Source organism: Ambystoma mexicanum, chromosome 8, assembly GCF_040938575.1.
Source record: "Ambystoma mexicanum isolate Mex_15411 chromosome 8, UKY_AmexF1_1, whole genome shotgun sequence".
Classification (NCBI taxonomy): domain Eukaryota; kingdom Metazoa; phylum Chordata; class Amphibia; order Caudata; family Ambystomatidae; genus Ambystoma; species Ambystoma mexicanum.
Genome location: NC_090929.1, coordinates 48823004 through 48845121, shown reverse-complemented (window position 1 = coordinate 48845121; position 22118 = coordinate 48823004). Strand labels below are relative to the sequence as shown.

The 22118-nt window shown below is 50.2% G+C and overlaps 1 protein-coding gene across 1 annotated transcript in view; it reads right to left on the bottom strand.

Annotated features, from left to right (window-relative positions):
- The window catches only part of ASS1 (argininosuccinate synthase 1), a 514067-nt gene that overhangs the window by 313930 nt on the left and 178019 nt on the right, over positions 1-22118 (bottom strand). The window contains exon 10 of the mRNA XM_069609263.1: positions 19523-19613. Within this exon, the coding sequence (XP_069465364.1) occupies positions 19523-19613 (91 nt within the window). The remainder of the gene's footprint in view (positions 1-19522; positions 19614-22118) is intronic.

Here is a 22118-nt window from a genome sequence, read left to right as displayed (position 1 = left end):
CCAGATAAAACACACTACTAAGTTGATACTACTGGGTGATTTCAATTTGTCGTTGGGTGATCTAACAGATTGTTCGGCAAAGAGTTTAGAAGCTGCATGTACTAATCTAGGTGCTATGCACAGGATTAGAGTCGCGGTCGCCACCCGTACAGGAGGGAATACTCTGGATTGGCTGCCCACTCCCAATATTATGATTAATGGTGTGTCAGTTTATTCCTGCCCATGGCCTGACCATTTCCTGATCCAGTTTCCTCTGGTGTCGGAGAAAAGCATAAGGATTAAAACGATGACTAAAACGTTAATGACTTCTAGAAACAATAGAAAGTTATCTCCAGCAGCATTACAAGTCTGGATTACTCCTTTAGGAGACCAAGCAGGCGGGATGGACATGGCTAAGGCCTACCAGGAAACCTAGAAAGTTATCTCCAGCAGCATTACAAGTCTGGATTACTCCTTTAGGAGACCAAGCAGGCGGGGTGGACATGGCTAAGGCCTAGCAGGAAACCTAGAGAGTTATCTCCAGCAGCATTACAAGTCTGGATTACTCCTTTAGGAGACCAAGCAGGCGGGATGGACATGGCTAAGGCCTACCAGGAAACCTAGAGAGTTATCTCCAGCAGCATTACAAGTCTGGATTACTCCTTTAGGAGACCAAGCAGGCGGGATGGACATGGCTAAGGCCTACCAGGAAACCTAGAAAGTTATCTCCAGCAGCATTACAAGTCTGGATTACTCCTTTAGGAGACCAAGCAGGCGGGATGGACATGGCTAAGGCCTACCAGGAAACCTAGAAAGTTATCTCCAGCAGCATTACAAGTCTGGATTACTCCTTTAGGAGACCAAGCAGGCGGGATGGACATGGCTAAGGCCTACCAGGAAACCTAGAAAGTTATCTCCAGCAGCATTACAAGTCTGGATTACTCCTTTAGGAGACCAAGCAGGCGGGATGGACATGGCTAAGGCCTACCAGGAAACCTAGAAAGTTATCTCCAGCAGCATTACAAGTCTGGATTACTCCTTTAGGAGACCAAGCAGGCGGGATGATGGACATGGCTAAGGCCTACCAGGAAACCTTACTGGAAGCAACTAATAGCATCGCACCTCGGATAACCAGACTAGTGCCAGACAAACAAGTAAATACATGGCTTTCATCAGATCTTCAGAAACTTAAAGCCAACAAAAATAAATGTTTTATGCTTGGAAACCTTCTGAAAGTATTGTACAGAAGGACGCATATATAACATTGCGTCCAAAGCGTATAAATGGCCATTATTCTCTGCTAAAAAATAATGTTGGATAAGAGGCTCCCCCAGGCAGAGTCTGAATCTAAAGAGCCATTTCTGGTGCTAAAAGAGTTAGAAAATCCCTGTCCAACAAAAAAGAACGTTCCCAAAAAAGACACCATATGTGTATGGTAATGGCATGGTAACGTTTATTTGTAAAGCGCCTATGCACAAGGCAAGTGTTTCAAAGCGCTCAAGGAGGGAAGGAACAAGAGGGAAATAAAACTTGAACTTCTGAACGATACAAGTTTGCCCAGGCAGAGTAAGTGCATATAATACAATTATAAATGGTGTTTTATAACACGCTTAATACCCAGAGGTTTCTAAGCGTGGACCCGGGGATCGAACCTGTGTTGCTCTGCGTCGTCTTGCTTCCAGGGCGAGCGTCTTGCCCCTGTGCTATCCTCCCGAGAATTAACTGTGTAGATAACAGCAAATAGGTCTGACGACGATTCTGTCGTTTTTCCAAGTGCATTGAAGCGCCACCATGCAAGGAGGCACGACAAGGGAAAAACATATAGACCATCTTCAAGGCATGGTGCATTCATATCGAGCAAGTGCATGGAGAAAACAGGAGAGGGGATGGGGGACAAGTGCAGGGGGGAGCCCAAATGCACCTAGTCCGTCAGAAACTGGGGTAAGTGCTGAGAGATGCCACTCTCATGGGTCACTGACCAAGTGCAGTAGCGATGAGTCAAGGGCAGGCTTGGAGGCAAGTGCGAGAGGACTGGCGAGGGTGCCAGGGACCTGTGAGACTCTGAGGTACACCCAGCAGCCAGTCAGCAAGCTGTATGGAAAAGGAGGGAGAGAGGGATAGAGCGGAGAGAGGGGTTAGCAGGGTAGAGGGAGAGAGAAGGAAGAGGAGGAGAGGAATGTCTTAAGAAGTTTTCAGAACTTAAGGAGGTCAAGCTCAAGACTGATGGTGGCAGGGAGGCTATTCCAGAGGGAGGCCCCTGCTAAGGATAAAGATCTCCCCCCAAATCTCTGCTTGGAGAACCGGCTCACTCGCAGAAGGTTGGAGCTAGATGAGCGGGGGGCTCAGGTAAGACAGTATATAGGTAGGCATCATTGCAGATAGGTAGGTCCTAGGCCCCAGAAAGCCCTGTGGATAATGCAGAGGGTCTTGAACTTGATCCTTGCAGCCACGGGGAGCCAGTGGAGGGATTTCAACACCAGAGGGATGCGGTCCCAGGGATTGAGGCAAAGGATAAGCCTTGCAGTCCTGTTCTGGATGAGTTACAGAGGGCGCAGAGCAGAGGCAGGGAGGTTGAGAAAGAGACAGTTGCAGTAGTCCAGCCTTGAGAGAACCAGGCCTTTGGAGACAATGAGCCTCTGCAGGAAGGTGAGAAAAGGAAGAGTACCTCTGAGGAGGTGTAGCTGGTAGTTGGACTTTTTAGAGATGTCCAGAACGTGAGAGAAGAAGGAGAGCGTGGAGTCGAAGATGACCCCAAGGATTTTTTTGCCTCGCAGGTGGGTGCAGGCACAGGCCCAAGAGCAGCCGGCCAGAGTGAGAATGGGAAAGCAGGAAGAGGAGTCCCAATGCGAACAATGTCAGTCTTACTGGCGTTGAGGCAGAGGTCGTTTGCAGCACACCAAGACTGAATTGCGGACAGACAGTCAGATATGAGCGAAGTAGAGGAGGTGGCTGAGAGTAGTCTGAAGGAGAGTTGAGTGTCATCCGCATAACACTGGAAGTTAGAGATGAAAGTGGCAATCACTCGTGCCAGGGCAGCCATGTAGACATTGAAGAACCAGGGGGATAAGTTAGAGCCCTGGGGAACGTCACAGGTTGAAAGAGTAATAGTAGAGAGAAAGGATCCAAGTTCCACCTGGGATGGGCAGTCAGAAAGGAAGGAGATTAACCACGCCAGAGCCTGACCTGTGATTCCCAACGTGTCACGAAGACATGCGATCAGGATGTTGTGGTTTACCGTGTCAAAGGCAGAGGAGAGGTCAAGAATGAGGAGAGAGGACGTGTTAGTGTATATCGATCCAAGAAGCCTGATGAAGAAACTTGAACATTGAGGCTAGTAGGTGGCCGGTGGATCAAGTACCGCTCCCCCCATCTTTAAATCGCAGAAAATTACAGAATACAAATGTAACTTTAGACCAGTGTCGGAAGCTGAGTTGCAGCTATTATTGACAAACTCAAGTCTACTAAATACTAAATGCTAAGCGGGAGCTTGTCCCGCTATCAGCATTAAAGCTTGCAGCCCGTCATTGATAGGGAACCTGTCCAGATGTGTAAATGCGTCTTTTAAGGATTGCCATGCTCCAGATGTGCTCAAGAATGCCTGGATCACTCCTCTGTTAAAAAAAAGCAGGCTTGGACCCGCTGGTGGAAACAGCTTATAGGCCTATCAGTAACACACCATTTCTACTGAAAATGTTAGACCGTGGTGCGTGTGTCCACATTTTAGAGGATTTAAACACACACAGTATTTTAAATAAATGGCAGTCTGGCTTCAGGCAAGGACACAGCACAGAAACAGCCTTGTTGGACCTAAAATCCAGGCTGTGCAGGCAGTGTCGTCGCTAGGTAGGCCACCCCTCTGAAATCCCGTGCCCCATTTGGGCCCCCACTGCCTGCCCTGCCCTCTGGTGATGTCTGCCGCCCACCCGCAAGGCACACACTCACACCTCACACACACACAGCCGTAATGCTGCCGCACAACAATGAAAACTATCATGTAGCCCTCCCATCAGAATGTAGCCCACTAAACCGCTAATTATGAGTCATTAGCGACTTCATGTGCCTACATTCTGATGGGAGGGGAAGTGCAGTGGGGTGTGGTAGTTGGGGTGCACAAAAGCTTCTCTGCAGGAGTGTTTGTGATGTCAACACATTCCCTTTTATAGGCAGCCCCCTACTTTTGTTTGTGGCCCCCCCTACTTTTGTCTTTGGCTCCCAACGTGCACCCCCTAAATTTGATTCCTGGCAACGCCATTGGTTGCAGGTAATGGATAAGGGGCGGGCGGCACTACTAAGGCTCCTTGTCCTATCTGTGGCGTTTGATCGGGTTGACCATTCTATGTTGTTCACCAGGTTGATTGAAGTGGGTGCCTTTTCGGGTAAGGCTGCACTTTGCATACAGTCTTTCCTGAATAACAGACAGATTAGGGGGTGTGTAGCGAGGATCCAGAGGCTGTACCAGCACCGTTGTTGTTTGCGGTGCCACAGGGAGCGTGCCTCTCCCCCTTCGCTCTATAATATTTTTACGGTACCCCTTTTTGACCTGCTTGAGCAGAAGGGCATCTGTTTTAAGAATGACCAGACGACCCACAATGTGTCATTCGGCTTTCTTCCAGGTACGAGCAGGATACCAAGGAGGTGAATTAAATATATCAATAAATACAGGCCTGGATGGTGGAAAGTGGCCGAGCCCTAAACAATGAGAAAACCGAGCCGATGGTTGTGGGATACAGAAAAAACCCACAAAGCTCGGAGCAGACGCGGTCTTAGTCGCGGTCTAAGGTTGCAGATTGTGTGACTTCTACAAAGGAAAGTTAAAACACTTGGAACATATCTAGATCAGAACCTCAATGTGCGAGCCCAAGTTAATAGTCTGGCATCTTCGTTTGTTTACTATATTAAGTTGTGGGGCCAGTTACGACCCTTCATTTCAACAACGAATTACGAGACCGTTGCGAGAGCCATTATTGGCACACAAATCGATGGCCGCGGCACTTTGCTGGTGGGCAGGGGTGTTGCTAGGTCTGGAAAAGACCCGGGGCTACGCTGATGTCTGAACTGTCGGGACTGGGGGCTAGCTAGTCTTTTGGCTGTAGCTCCTGAGATTCTATCCGGGGCTACAACCAAAAGATCAGGGGCTATAGCCCCCTTAGCCACCCCCTAGCAACGCCTCTGCTGGCGGGGATCAGTGAGAGCGATTGTGCCAGGCTTCAAGTGATAGACAATAGTGCTGTTAGGATTAACCCTTGGCCTCACGAGGCGAGACCCTGTCTCAGATGCTAGGAGAAGCCTACATCGGCTCCCTACTGCGCCTACATCGGCTCCCTACTGCGGCCAGGATCGAATATCGGCTTCTCATGACTACTCACACCTGGCGCACCTAGCGGAAGTGCTAGAGAGTAAATCATCTAATCGAGACCTCAGATATAACCATTTGAATCTACTGAAGGAGCCCGCATGCAAACGTACACGGCTAGGACAAGGGGCTTTCTTCGTAGCCTCCCCGAAAATCTGGAACAGGATACCCCGGATCTCAGAGCAATGAAACCCACTGAAGTGTTCAAAAAGGAGCTTAAAACTCTGCTCTTGAGACAGCTCTCCACCTCGAACCAGGTGAGGAGGCCTGCCTGATGTGTCCAGCTGTGAGGTTTCTTGCATTACCCGTTTATTGTCTTTGTCTGTTCATTCTGCGCCCGTATGCCTCGCGCCACTTGGTGCGCATTATAGATGTAAAAAAGAATGATAAATAAAAGGAAGGAAGGAAGAAAGAGAGGGGCAGAGAAAGAAAGAAAAGAAAGAAAGGAAAGAAAATTAAGTGAAGAAAGACAAGAAAAAAAGAAAGAAAAGCAAGAAAGAAAAGAAAGGCAGGAAGGAAGGAAGGGAGGGAGGAGAGGGAGGGAGGGAGGGGAGGAGGAGGAAGGAAGGGAGGGAGGGAGGGAGGGAGGGAGGAAGGAAGGAAGGAAGGAAGGAAGGAAGGAAGGAAGGAAGGAAGGAAGGAAGGAAGGAAGGAAGGAAGGAAGGGAGGGAGGGAGGGAGGAAGGAAGAGAGGAGGGAGGGAGGGAGGGAGGGAGGAAGGAAGGAGGGAGGGAGGGAGGAAGGGAGGGAGGGAGGGAGGAAGGAAGGAGGGAGGAGGGAGGGAGGGAGGGAGGGAGGGAGGAAGGAAGGATGGAAGGAGGGAAGGGAGGGAAGGGAGGGAAGGGAGGGAGGAGGAAGGGAGGGAGGGAGGAGGAAGGGGAGGGAGGGAGGGAAGGAAGGAAGGAAGGAAGGAAGGAAGGGAGGGAGGGAGGGAGGAAGGAAGGAAGGAAGGAAGGAAGGAAGGAAGGAAGGAAGGAAGGAAGGAAGGAAGGAAGGAAGGAAGGAAGGAAGGAAGGAAGGAAGGAAGGAAGGAAGGAAGGAAGGAAGGGAGGGAGGGAGGAAGGAAGAGAGGGAGGGAGGGAGGGAGGGAGAGGAAGGGAGGAAGGGAGGGAGGGAGGGAGGAAGGAAGGAGGGAGGAGGGAGGGAGGGAGGGAGGGAGGGAGGAAGGAAGGATGGAAGGGAGGAAGGGAGGGAAGGGAGGAAGGGAGGGAGGAAGGAAGGGAGGAAGGGAGGAGGGAGGGAGGAAGGAAGGGAAGGAAGGAAGGAGGGAGGGAGGGAGGGAGGGAGGGAAGGAAGGAAGGAAGGAAGGAAGGAAGGAAGGAAGGAAGGAAGAGGAAGGAAGGAAGGAAGGAAGGGGAGGGAGGGAGGGAGGGAGGGAGGAAGGAAGGGAGGGAGGGAGGGAGGGAGGGAGGAAGGAAGGAAGGAAGGAAGGAAGGAAGGAAGGAAGGAAGGAAGGAAGGAAGGAAGGAAGGAAGGAAGGGGGAGAGAATAAAGAAAAGAAAGAAAGGAAAGAAAATTAAGTGAAGAAAAGCCAAGAAAAAAAGAAAGAAAAGAAGAAAGACAGGAGGAGGGAGGGAGGGAGGGAGGAGGTTAGGGAGGGAGGGAGGGAGGAAAGGAAGGAAGGAAGGAAGGGAGGGAGGAGGAGAAGAAGAAAAGGGAGCTCGAAACACAAGGACAGAAAGAGGGCAGGAGGAGAGGGAAGAAACCAGGAGGATGTATTAGAGGTGAAGAGTAGGAGAAATGAGGGGGAGGAGGAAAGAAGGAAAGGAAGGGAATGGGGGAGGAGGAGAAGCGGGGGGGACGGGAGACAGAGGGGAACAGAGAGGGAGAGGAGGAGAAAGAGGGGTGAAGGATGCATGAGAGAGAGAGAGGGAGCCGCAGGGGCCTGGTGCGGAGGAGGAGTGGCAGGCAGCGAGCGGGTCCTGTGACACAGGGGGGGGCGGGGAGCCCCCATTAGTGACTCTAAGCCCCTCTCGCCGTCACGCAGACCCCAGCCCCTAAACGGACCCGACAGATATGAACTCTAAATAACTTCTTAAAAAGGCCAATGCGGCGGCTGCGCTGCGGGGGGGATGGCTCGGCACAATGGGGGGGAGGCAATAAAAGTACCCCTCCCCCGGCACTTGTAGGGGCCGTGAAATCGCAGCCTTGCCCCGATCTAATCGAATTTCACGCTTGCCCATTGTGTGGGGCCCAGCACCTTCTGTCCCACCAGCCAACAAGGGGGTGGGGGGCCTGACAGACCACTCCATGGAACAAGTGGGGGCTGGCAGGACAGGCCCCCACCCGCCTGTAACGTCTGTTTCAAAGGCATCGCAACACATGCTGCCGTTACCCGCCTGCCACCGGTGAAAAGGGCCGAGACGGCCCATTAATGCACTTCTAAGGGCGCTCTGGGCCCCCAGCAAGTGAGCAGCCAAAGGGGCGGGGGGGGCACCTAATCCCCCCCGCCCATCTGCCCGCTCATTACCATTTAGTGGCTATCACTCGCCAATCCGCCCTAAACAGGCCCTTGTCTGCTCATTATCGCTATTAAATGTAGCCCTTGGCCGCAATGAATCCTAAAGACCAACCCCCCCCCCCCAACACCCCTGCTCCCCCCAACACTGCACTGACAGGGCCATCGAAGGGAAGGCGCCCCCCACCCCACCCTCCACACACACTCACACAGTCCGGAGGATGGAGGTTTCAGGAGTTTGGACACAAAGTTAGAAAATAAAAGTTTAAGAGAGGGAAACCGACACTACACACAAACAATGAGACTGCGCCCCATGGTGCGAGACCCCACCCAGAGGATGAGACTGTCCTCCAAGGTGCGAGAACCCCCCAATGAATGAGACCGTCCACCAAGGTGCGAGACCCCACCAAATGAATGAGACCGTCCACCAAGGTGCGAGACCCCACCAAATGAATGAGACCGTCCACCAAGGTGCGAGAACCCCCCAATGAATGAGACTATCCTCCAAGGTGCGAGACCCCACCCAATGAATGAGACTGTCCACCAAGGTGCGAGACCCCACTCAATGAAGGAGACCGTCTCCAAGGTGCGAGACCCCACCCAGAGGATGAGACTGTCCTCCAAGCTGAGACCCCACCCAATGAATGAGACCGTCCTCCAAGGTGCGTGACTCCAAACCATGAGCAAGACCCTCCTCCAAGGTGTGAGACCCCACCCAGAGGATGAGACTGTCCTCCAAGGTGCGAGAGCCCACCCACACAATAAGACCGTCCACCAAGATGCAAGACCCCACCCAATGAATGAGACTGTCCACCAAGGTGAAAGACCCCACCCAATGAATGAGACCGTCCACCAAGGTGCGAGACCCCACCCAATGAATGAGACCATCCTCCAAGGTGCGTAACTCCAAACCATGAGCAAGACCCTCCTCCAAGGTGTGAGACCCCACCCAGAGGATGAGACTGTCCTCCAAGGTGCGAGACCCCACCCACACAATAAGACCGTCCACCAAGATGTAAGACCCCACCCGATGAATGAGACCGTCCACCAAGGTGAAAGACCCCACCCAATGAATGAGACCATCCTCCAAGGTGCGAGACCCCACCCAAAGAATGAGACCGTCCTCCAAGGTGCAAGACCCCACCCAAAGAATGAAACCGTCCTCCAAGGTGCGAGACCCCACCCAATGAAAGAGTGTCCTCCAGGGTGCGAGACCTCTCCCAATGAATGAGACCGTCCTCCAAGGTGCAAGACCCCACCCAAAGAATGAGACCGTCCTCCAAGGTGCGAGGCCCCACCCAAAGAATGAGACCATCCTCCAAGGTGCAAGACACCACCCAATGAATGAGACCCTCCTCCAAGTTGCGAGACCCCACCCAATGAATGAGACCCTCCTCCAAGTTGCGAGACCCCATACAAAGAATTAGACTGGCTACAAGTTGCGAGACCCCACCCAATGAATGAGACCCTCCTCCAAGTTGCGAGACCCCACCCAATGAATGAGAGCCTCCTCCAAGTTGAGAGACCCCACCCAATGAATGAGACCCTCCTCCAAGTTGCGAGACCCCACCCAATGAATGAGACCCTCCTCCAAGTTGCGAGACCCCATACAAAGAATTAGACTGGCTACAAGTTGCGAGACCCCACCCAATGAATGAGACCATCCTCCAAGGTGCGAGACCCCACCCGATGAATGAGACTAACCTCCAAGGTACGAGACCCCCCCAATGAATGAGACCATCCTCCAAGGTGCGAGACCCCACCTAATGAATGACACCATTCTCCAAGCTGAGAGACCCCACCCAATGAATGAGACCGTCCACCCAGGTGCGAGACCCCACCCAGAGGATGAGACCGTCCTCCAAGGTGCGTGACTCCAAACCATGAGCAAGACCCTCTCCAAGGTGTGAGACCCCACCCAGAGTATAAGACTGTTCTCCAAGGTGCGAGACCCCACCCACACAATAAGACTGTCCACCAAGGTGCAAGACCCCACCCAATGAATGAGACAGTCCACCAAGGTGCGAGACCCCACCCAATGAATGAGACTGTCCACAAAGGTGAAAGACCCCACCCAATGAATGAGACCATCCACCAAGGTGCGAGACCCCACCCAGAGAATGAGACCATCCTCCAAGGTGCGAGACCCCACCCAATGAAAGAGCGTCCTCCAGGGTGCGAGACCCCTCCCAATGAATGAGACCATCCTCCAAGGTGCGAGACCCTACCCAAAGAATGAGACCGTCCTCCAAGGTGCGAAGCCCCACCCAAAGAATGAGACCATCCTCCAAGGTGCGAGACCCCACCCAATGAATGAGACCGTCCTCCAAGGTGCGAGACCCCACCCAATGAATGAGACCGTCCTCCAAGGTGCGAGACTCCACCCGAAGAATGAGACCCTCCTCCAAGGTGCAAGACACCACCCAATGAATAAGACCTTCCTCCAAGATGCGAGACCTCACCCAATGAATGAGACCCTCCTCCAAGTTGCGAGAACCCACCCAATGAATGAGACCCTCCTCCAATGTGCGAGACCCCATCCAAAGAATGAAACCATCCTCCAAGGTGCAAGACCCCATCCAAAGAATGAGACAATCCTCCAAGATGCGAGACCCCACCCAATGAATGAGACCGTCCTCCAAGTTGCGAGACCCCACCCAATAAATGAGACCCTGTTAGGATTAGCCTTCCTTTCTATGGTTCACCTTCTGAATGCTGTATGTATGTGGTGATGTCATTTGTGGAATGCATGATCTAGCTTGGAGTGTTTGTGTATGAATGGGTTCTAACCCAGGCAGTTGATCTAAGGAAGCCTGGGTGGTGGGAGCCAGTGGGCTTCCCTCATGATTTCCTCCTATCTCCTTATGGACTTGATGAGACCTGATTTGTACCTGTAACTGAAGAACCTGAATAAAGCAACCATTAAGCATACCTGCAACTGTATCCTGTTTATATCACTATGACCCAGACTGGGTCATAACAGACCCTCCTCCAAGTTGCGAGACCTCATACAAAGAATTAGACTGGCTACAAGGTGCAAGACCCCACCCAATGAATGAGACCGTCCTCCAAGTTGCGAGACCCCACCCAAAGAATGAGACAATCCTCCAAGGTGCGAGACCCCACCCAATGAATTAGACCATCCTCCAAGGTGCAAGACCCCACCCAAAGAATGAGACCATCCTCCAAGGTGCGAGACCCCACCCAATAAATGAGACCGTCCTCCAAGGTGCGAGACCCCACCCAAAGAATGAGACCGTCCTCCAAGGTGCAAGACCCCATCCAATGAATGAGACCGTCCTCCAAGGTGCAAGACCCCACCCAATGAATAAGACTGTCCTTCAAGGTACGAGACCCCACCTAATGAATGAGACCGTCCTCCAAGCTGAGAGACCCCAGCCAAAGAATCAAGGGGCTGCCAGGGAAGGGCCAGTAATGTGCTCTACTCCTCAGGTGAGGAGCAAAGCAATGCACCAGAGAAGAGAAGCAAGCTTTGGTGTAGAACCACATGTCTTACTGCAGAAGGAGGACACATTTGTGCAGAGTGACACACACTGTGGAGGGCCTGGGGTCAGGGTAGAGCAGTCTGGAACCGGCGCAGAGAGGCGCATTTGAATGAGTGTTTCTTGACAGACGCTGGTGTGACATGGATTGGCGCATTATGTCATGCCTTAATACAGATCGGCATGTATTGTAAACTGGCACATTTGGATCCAGAGCGATATGTGCCAGGGAGAAATTACAGGTATTGGTGGATAATGGTATGCCCACGGGTCTGTGCAACCTGTGTAAGTTCAGAGGAAATCCCACTAGCGCAGCCGCAGTGCAGAAAACACCCATGATCCAACAGAACACACATAGTGCCGAGCGACATCTACAATCGCAGCCCTGCTGCATCGCCGGGCTGTGCAGAGCAACTGTGCGCCGGGCCGCACAAAGCCGTCATTTTCAGCGGTAGCCGCCCGGCACCAGACACTTGGGGGGGGGGGCAAGGGCCACGGGCACTCCCCACATTCGGCTAGGTGACTGATGATGTAACAATTTATATGATGCCATTCATGTATGGTCTTGTCGCATTCTGGTGGTTAATAGGTAATAAATGCGGCTTATGCCTTCCAAACAATATCTGTGTCTGGTCTCTCTCACTGGCCCTGCCTCCTACGCCGCCCAGTGATGCCAGGCACAGAGATTAGTGTACGGGTGAGCGTGCAGAGTGACATCTACTGGTGACAGAGATTAGTGCACGGGTTAGGGTGACCAGACGTTCCGGTTTTGCCAGGACGGTGCCGGTATTTACCCCTTGGTCCCGGCGTCCCGAGAGTTTTGGGAGTTTTAAAACTCCGTCGCAGGATTGGAGGGACTGGTGGCTACGGTCCCGGTTTTTCCGGAAACGCAATAAGAAATGATGAAATCAGGTCTGGCACCGCTCTTACTGCTTGCATTAATGCTTTTCAGACCCCCATTCACTCCCCCTTCTCCTCACCGCTCTCCTCCAATGAGAGTTGTGTGCCTGTGAACACCCACCTGTAACAATACTAACAGTCACTGACATAGAAGTAGGACTACAGTTTTATTGGAGTCCTGTTTCTGTTTACTGCAGTCCTACTTCTATGTCTATTTATTGCTTGTCCCTTTATTTTATTTTTATTTGGTCACCCTAGCACAGTTGAGAGTGTAGGGCAACAGGCGCAAAGAAGAGAAACATCTACTGAAGCCAGTGACAGAGATGAGTGCTGGCCTTCTGCTTGACGCACAGGGCCACGCTCTCCTCACACTGATTCTTAACAACCTTGCTGCCACCTTGTGAGACTCCAATCAGTGCCCATGGGTGTGGACTTCCTGGGTGTGTACTTCCTCTCTTGCGTAATCTCTATAGTAGCAGTACAGGAAATGGGCCGGAACAAGACGGAGCGCCGCACCGTCCCCCAGATCCAGGGGTCACCACATGACGCACCCAGGGCCACAACAGACCGCTTTCAGAAGACTCCACACCAAGCACTGCCTGCGCAGTATGCTCGTTACATTGCACGCACAAGTAACCCGCGTAAACCCGCTTTTGGAAGACTCAGCAGTGCAGGCAGAAACTACCAAAGCCTCATATCCAGTGCTGGTTCGTCCAAACTAGTATATATGTCCTGTAATTTACAGAAATCTCTTTATTAGGGTGAATATTGTGACCAATCAAAACCCTGCCTCCTCCTTCCCACAGCCCCACCGCTCCAAAGAGGTGACAGTTCCCCCAATAAACCATTTCCATTTCCAGCACTGTAAATCACCCACCCTGATAACACAGCATGCTTTGTACTTTTGAAGTGAAAACATACAACTGTGCAGATGATCCTCTGGCCAAGCAACCTAGGCACGCAACCTTCCCTGGCTCGGCAGCTGGGGTGCCCTGAAGTCAGAGGTGTTGCTGGGGGGTGGGGGGCTGAGGGGGCTATAGCTCCTGGTCTTTGGTTGTAGCCCCGGATAGAAGTTCAGGGGCTACAACTAAAAGGCTAACTAGCCCGAGTCCTGACATTAGCATAGCCCTGGATCTTTTCCAGACCTAGCAACACCCCAGCCTTTATCTGACCACTCCTCTTATGGAGAAGCCTGTGGCTCTGCACCCTGTGTCTGCACTTCAGCGCCTCGATAGTTGCGCTTTCCGTGAACTATTAGCACAAGACATGAGTGCAAAGCCACAGGACGCACAGCGTGCCACAAAGCTGTGCAGGGTGACGCGTGCATCGTGGAGAGTGACAGATGTCATTACAGAGTGGCACATACTGGGCATGTATCGGTGCAGACTGGCACATACTGGTGCACAGAGATGTGTCAGTGAAGAGTGACAAACAGTGGTGCACGGCCTAGTAAGAATGGTCATGTAGAGCGACAGGTATTGGTGCCAACCAACACATAACAGTGCAGAGCAAAACATATTGATGTAGTGCTGGGTAATGGGGCAGCAGATCCAACATTGGACCAACATCAAAGATTAGCAGTGCAGAGAGACATGCCTTGAAGCTACACACGGTGGTGCAGAAGGGCACTTTCAGCGCACAACCATGCCAGTCTCTCCCATGTCACCTTTGCCTTACTTTCTTTTACCTGGCGGGGAGGGCTTTTATCCTGCACTGATTGTACAACTAAACTGGGGGCTTTCCCCACTTTGCTGCCCACCTCTCTCCCACTCTGACACCAGAAAGGCAGGTCCCCCTTTAACCTGTCCCATCTGCTGCTCCCACAACTCATGCCTCTGCCTGCTTTCACAGCCCCCCTTCTCCTCCGCTCTCTCGCCTTTTTTCCTGTGCTCGTTCTCACTTCCTTTCCATCCCCTTCCTGTCTGTTCATTTGGTAAAGAGCCACGCTGCTGATGCGGCACAGTAACGACCTGCACTGCTAATGTGGCATGGTAGAGGCATGAGTTTCTGCAGGCAATGCATCCTCTACATTTAATCCACCAAAAATAAGGACATGTGCAGGCTTGAACTCTGCCGGCACAGGAAGGAAAGAACCAGAAGACAGGCCTTCTCTGTCTACGCCCCAAGACTATGGAACCTCCTCCCAGTCAACATCAGACTGGCCCCATCACATCTACAGTTCAGGAAGCTGCCCAAAACCCTCCTCTTCAAGGAATGGCTCCTCCTGAACACCTAGATGTACACACTCTGCACTCCCCACCCTACCTGAGACTGGGTGATCTGCTCCACACTGTCTTCCCCCAGGCTGGCAAGTGCCCACCCTTTCCCATTAGCTGCCTACTCCCTTTAGTCTGCTTCCGTCACTGGGTTCTTCCCCCTATGATTGTAAAGCGCTCTGTTGCTTCCCAAAGTTATGCCCAGGCTCAATAAATACCATAATAGTACTAACAATGATCAGTATAGAGGTATTATTTGGTAACGCGCACCAAGCCCTTAGGTAGCCGGGCGCAAACAGTACAAGAAGTCTTATAGCTTGGTTACATAGCATAAACAGGTGCAGACAAATAAGTACAACAGGTGCATAGCCATAGGCCATGAATTGCAGAAGAGCACAGAAGAGTGACACCTATTGGTGCAGGGCCACATTTATCAGTGAGAGCCAGGGTGCACATTTCCATGTTGATGGGGTGCAAGGGGGGTTTTTTGTGCTGAAGTTTGTGGGATCACACCGTGGCAAAGCTCCAGACGAGGTCTCTTCCATACTGCAATAGGGGGAGTCCATGTCCCTTAGAGGCAACCCAGCAGTTGGTGTTCACTGGCCTTGGAGTTCACTGGCCTTGGAGTTCACTGGCCTTGGAGTTCACTGGCCTTGGTGTTCACTGGCCTTGGAGTGGGATGGGAATCACATGTACAGGGTAATAGGGAGGGGTGCAAGTCTTGGACAAGCAGAGCTAATTTCCCTGATAGGGTCGCCACCTACCCCAGAGTTGGAAGAGGGACAGGTTCCACACCATGTGATTGGACCACAAAGCCCCACTTATCCCCATGTTAGTAAGAGGTGTGGCTGTGGGGTTGAGTTCATGACTTGAAGGTATATGTTGACATGTGTGGATGAATCTGTGGCTGAAAGTTTCCTGAATGTGGATTTGTTTCTCGTGTTTCCTTCTTGCCCCCCCCTAACCTCTCCAGGGATCTTGTTGTGTGAGAGCTATCAATCAGTGACAGGTGCACAATGAGTGCTGGTGTCAATAAATAAAGGGTCTTGCTAAGTGGCAGGCATGTTCTGACAGAGATATGAACTGAGTGCCTGTGGTATTGAGTAACGGGCAACTCCTGTTCTTATTGGCAGGTCTTGTGTGGTAGTTCTTAGTGACTCACAGGTGTTAATGAGCGATTAGCAGAGGTCGAGCGGAGCAGGAACTAGCATAAAGTCAGTTTAACTACTTTTCTTTTTTTCTCCTAACAACTCCACTCATTTTCCAACAATTTTTACTCTTCTGGAACAGTTCTTTTTTAAGGGTCAAGGTAAGGCACCCCTCTTCATGTTTTCCACCCTATATCAGTGACAACTAAACAGGATTCTGTTGGCTCGTACAATCATGAAGTCGGCCTAGATGAACTCTAACTGGCATCCTCTTAGCCAGGGAAAGCAAAAGGACGTCCTGCTAACACTAAGAAGACATCCCTCCTCACGCCCCATCTTCACTTGTTTATTGGAAAATGTCACAAGTTGTTTTCTTAGGTTGAATGTTTGATGCCTAGAGTTGGTAGAGGGCCGGGCCATTTGCAAGGGATCACTTTTTTTAAAATTTGGCGAGCATGTGGGATTTGTCCACCCCTGCCACTGGACAATGTGTCCTTGCAGTGGGAAGCTTGGTGTGGGGTACTTCGAAGAAACCTATAAGTAGACCCGGGTGGCTCATAACGGATTGGTTTCTGCACGTAGGTAGAGTGATCATGTCCAGACGGCACTTGTGGGGTGAAGTATACCCCGGGATGCCAGAAATACAGAGGCCAACACAGAAATGAGGTCCGACATAAGGCCTATTAAACCCAATTCATAAAGGAAAGAAAGTGAGCCTAGATCCGAAAGTGCTAAAATGTGTGCAGTGCATTTCAGGAAGGACAAGGAAGACATGTGGCCGACAATCTATGGAGAGCTGCACTGACAGATAAAGAAACAACAGTGCTCAGTATCTTCAATGGGATATCAGAATTGTGCTCCAGGCAGCTAAAGTGAAACGGAGTATTTTATGTGTGATAAATAAAAGAATGACATTTTTGTTTTTCTGTCCTCGCGATTGACAATATGTCTGCAAAATGCTCACCAGACTTTCAAAGTGTGAACATGGGTTCTGCCTATAACAAGCTTATCCATATGGACAATTTCAAAGCAACACACATGTATGTTGCAACTGTGAAAACCTTATAAGATGCTGCGTAAAGTTACAATTATGTGAGAGTTTAAAGGCTGTTTGCTGCACGGTACATGGATGGTAATTTCTCCAAACTTGAAACTAACCTCCCTCTGTTGCCCTGGAGATTCAGGCCTGGTTGTCTGCATCCATCATTGCCCTTCCTTAAAAAAACAAGCAGGAATACTTTGTAGATCAGAAATCCAGTGGAGACCAGATAAAGTCATGTCTGTTCTGCAGCAGAAGTGACCTCCAGGTCACAAGCCTCATAGAAATGTCATTAGTGTGGCTATCAGGCAGCTCTGCTTGAATCACATGCCTGAAGAGAAACGAAACTGGGGGTGCAGGGGTGGGGGCCAGAGAGACCGAGGATATGAAACTGCAATGTGCTTAAATGGGAGAAATACATGTTATGTATTGGCATAAAAGGAGAAGCACACATGTCATAGTGGTCATTGCAGGCTTTTTTTTAAAGGTGACTGTCCACCCCTTCTAACCATGCTAAAACAGTGTTTGTGGGATAAACACAACTAAAGTTATCAATGAAAATGTGATTTGGGCCTTCCCATAATTCCAAGAGATGCGAAAGTTGGTAAAAGCATGCCGGTAATAATATGACGACTGTAAAATGGCATATTTTTCACTGATATGGTTCCTGAGTAAATGAAGAAAAACTGTATCTCTGCACAGGAAGGACGTGCAGACTTCAAATTAGTCTCATCTGATTCACTTTTTAAATATAGTTCTTAACAATGTATTCATACATGTCAAGATTTGGAGATTCATGGTAATTGACATGTTGAGATATTTTGTGAGCTCAATGCAGATTGAGCCCACCTGTCAAAGTGAGATGATGAAGCTTTCTCCTCCCCCAGCTGTCCCAAAGCACTCCCCCGTCCCCTTGTCCTATCAGCACACAGGTGCGAGGTGGGTAGTGATCATCAACCAATCCCGGTTGCGAGAAACATGACACATTTGTGATGTCATTTGCCCTGTAAATAAGCCAGTTTGCATCAAAGCTGGAATTCTTCCACTAATTCCGAGAGGCGACCTGCTGCTGAAATCTGGCGAACAACATCCCAGCAAAGAGGCCTAATTTTGCATTTGAGACAGGAGTCTTGAGACATAGAAGCTGATTGGAACCCCTTGGAGGACTCAGAGGAGATGTTTGACTGGCCCCCTTGCTGTCCCAGCGGTGCCCTGATGTTCCTGATGTCCAGTTCCAGGCCTCTCCTGTAAGTATAACTACCCCAAAGCCATAGAGTATGTAGGCCCTGTATTCTTCCAGCATTATTGTAGTTATTTCCACATAGAAACACATCCTGTTTGTCTGTGTAGATCTCTAGCATATTTAATCAAAATAAATCAATTAATTCCCCTATTGAATTCACGGGATCTGTATTGTAGGCATTTGAAACCAACAATCTAATCCCAGTGTTTTTTGAACCAGTATATACATAAAGAACTGCCAAAAGAATTTATCCCAAACCATGCTTCCATGTGTGCACAGGGTGTATAAACGAAATTCCCCCATGATCCCCTTCATTTCAAATCAGAAGTGGGAAGCCCTGTAGTGCCTGCGCATATGCAAAGTGCAACACGAAATTGCCCCCTGTTTACCCATTGTGCTCTACAAAATGAATTTCGCCTTGCTTTTCATTCTTTCTCACATTGCATCTGTGATTCCAACTCAAAACTGATTTTCCCATTCTGTTCTGACCAAAACCCCAAAGTACTGTGTGTTTTTGTTGGGTGTAGCAAAACGAATGTTCCCATTACTTTTCTTTCTTTCATATTGTTTCTGTGAGTAAGACCCCAAATCCGATTTTCCCATTGTGTTCCCACTTCCTGCCACTGCCTTGCATTCAGAGGAGTCAAGCCTAATTGATGTTTGGAGGGTGAGGGTTGCTGGGAGAAAAGCATAACCCTGTTTGAAATCACAGTGTGTGTTGAATGGTTTTGTTCTTTTATTGGTGGGTGATTTAAAAGCAATTAATTGTGACAGCATATCTCTATGTTGGTGCCTTTAAGGAAGTTCTTTTGTTTTTGTGTTGCCACAACATTGGTGGCTGATGTAATATATTTTAAATATTTGGCTAAATTAAAAAATTAATATATTCTTAATACACACCGACCTGGTTCCTAGTCCATTGTGGCACCAGGTGTTTGTTGGGGTTATGTGCGAGACGGGTTGGAGGCCTTACCAAAAAGAACCTGAAATAAATCAAAGCGATTTATTGTGTGCCACATTCATTGTGGGGGAAGGAGCTCCCTGACTTGGGTGTGACCATGTAACAAAACCTGACACTCACAAGAGCCCACCGTGGCGTCCAGTGGAACAGGGATGCACCCTCTTCAAGCGCATCCATGGGGCTGTTTCTACTGCCAATACGGACAGCATCACACGGCAAAACCCAAAATCATCTATGGAGGATCACAGACTCCTCCTTCCCAGGAACCTCGGTTAGACCAGAGGACATAAAAAGTTCAATGCTTAGACGCAGGTTTTGGAATAAATTATTACATTGGATTCATGACAGTGCAAGTTTTCTAGTTTGAAGTCCCTGTTGAAGGGGCATCTATTCTGATAGATGGTAGCTACGGATTGCTGTGGGGTTCACATCAGCAAGTATAGGCAATATACGCACGTTCCAACTGACCGACCAACACATTTGTTTTAATGAAAAGCAATATAAGGGGGCTGTGTTATTTGCTGTGTTCCCACTTGGCTGCCTACATACCCAGACGACAATCCCTTGACACATGTGTTGCACTATGCTCCCCGCCAAGGTCACAGTTCCACTACTTTTTTTGGCACACATGCTGACACTATGCAGTGGGAGACAGGCTGGCACTGAGAGGAGGGTGTGTCCGTGAGAGGCAGGTGTTGAAGTGTGAGGTAGTATGTGTCTTACCTCTCTTAAACTCGATCTCAAGCACATCAGCGGTGTTGGGCGCAACCCGAGGGTCTGTCGTCTTGGTGTAGAGGCTCTCAGGTGCGTGTGTCTGGAATGGAGAAGACATGCATTGGAAGAAGGCAGTCAGGGTTATGCCTGATGAGACGCCATTGGAAGCAGGCAGAGCTGGACATGATACACTGCAGACAAAGAGGGAGCTGGTACACAATGCCGGCACACCGCAGGCAGAGAACAGCACAGGCTAAGAGACAGCGGCACACAACGCAGGAAGAATGGAAACTGACAGCACAGGCCAAGAGGGAGCTGGCACCCCACAGGCAGGGGGAAAGACACAGCACAGGCCAAGAGGGAGCTGGCACACAATGCAGGCACACCACAGGCAGAGAAGAAGACACAGAAAAGGCCAAGGGGGAACTGGCAGACAACACAGTAAGAGAGGAAACTGACACAACACAGGCCAAGGGGCAGTGGGCACACAACGCAGGCACACAGCAGGCAGAGAAGAAAACACAGCAAAGGCCAAGAGACAGCTGGCACACAATGCCAGAAGAGAGGAAACTGACACAGCAAAAGCCACGAGGGAGCTGCAACACAATGTAGAAGACACAGCACATGCCAAGAGGGAGCTAGTACACAATGCAGGAAGTGAGGAAACGGACAGATAACAGGCCAAGAGGGAGATGGCACACAACGCAGGTGAAGAGAGGGTCCCTGGAATGAACATGACGGACCAAAGAGTCAGAAACACACAAAGTCACTCACTATTCGGCTAGGTCCCCAGAAGGACCAGTGACCGACACATATGCAGAAAGATAGTCTCTCAGACAGCCATTCAAACCTTATCCATTGAATGTCTTTATGGATGCAGGTGCTTCCACATTGGTCGTAGACCCAAATGCCTCGATGGATGATGTTGACTAAATGCTGAGAAACCACTGTGCTGACGTCATTAGTGACACCACAATATAGACACGTTAGTCATGAAGCAACCTCGCAACCATGCACAATGTGACACACACATTCGTTTACACAAAGAACATGCTTACACAGTTCAGTAGATAGAGGACAGATACATATACATGCTGTCAACAGCTTGTATTATTTTTCTCATCAGCTAAGTGCAGAAACGCTGAATGCCAGGCAACGAAGAGATGCAGAGCAAGCTTGCAGATGCTTATGGCAACTAACCCTATGGAACTACAGGATCACACAGGGACCAAAATGACTAACCTATAGGAAGCATTGCACGATATAGATGTGCAGAAATCATAGTATAAGCATAACGAGGATCACACAAGGCCACGAGCCGCAGGATGAGAGACGACGGAAAGCAGAACCAGGCTGCACAGAACAGGAAGGCCAGGGCTCGCAGCCAAGGTCAGAGACAAGCAGCACATTCCAAACCTAAAACGATAAGGGGCCATCTGCAGAGAAACTGAATACATCCTCATAATTGCTGAGCAGAAGAGCTCAATTTGTGGTCCTCAACCACGTGATGCGGCCGAGCTAGACAATGGTTATTCACCCGCGGTGGGAAGACAAACAGTTCTCAGCACCATGGACATGAAGTGTAAGATGAACAAGTTAACCATTTTGCAATGTGGAGAGCTCTCTCACAAGCAAAAGTGGTGTTGCTAACAAATACATTGGGAACACATAGTCATTCCCATCATCTGCGTGCAGTGCACAAAGCGCTGAAAACAGACCTGGGTCCCAGGCCTGGGGAGAACAGTTCCAGCCAATCAGGGGACAGAAATCCAGGGGTGGATGGCAGAGGCTAAGGGACAATGGTAATCCTGTGACCATGTAAGAATGTAATAGATCGTTTCTTGGGGAAGGGGCAGGCAGCCACCTGACATACAAGGCCCAATACATTAGTACCTATAGGGGCAATCCATAGTGTGTACCACTCCAATCACCCAACCAAAACTTGGGTGGTTTTTCGAGGAAGGGCTCATGTTGTGACGGCACTCTGCAACAAAACAGGTTGACACGGGTTTGGCAGCGGTGATTCTGGAAATTTTCATAATAAACAACAGTTTAACTTGCCCTTAGCTGACTCCTGCATTTGTTCTGGGGGCAGGGTTGTTGGGCCCTGGGAGCTGAACAGGTAAGCTTGTAGTAAACCTAGACCTCTGGCATACCAGACCTCACAACACAGGTAGAGAGGAAACTGACACAACACAGGCCAAGAGGGAGCTGGCATACTGCAGGCACACTGCAGGCAGGAAAGAAGACACAACACAGGCCAAGAAGGAACAGACACACAACGCAGGCACACTGCAGGCAGAGAAGAAGACCCAGCACAGGCCAAGAAGGAACAGACACACAACGCAGGCACACTGCAGGCAGAGAAGAAGACCCAGCACAGGCCAAGAAGGAACAGACACACAGCGCAGGCACACTGCAGGCAGAGAAGAAGACCCAGCACAGGCCAAGAGGGAGTTGGTACATAATCCAGGTTGAGATGTTACTGACACAATGCAGGCAGAGAGGGAGCTGGCACACTGCAGGCACACCACAGGCAGGTAAGAAGGCACAGCACAGGTCAAGTGGGAACTGGCACACAACGCAGGAAGAGATGAAACTGACA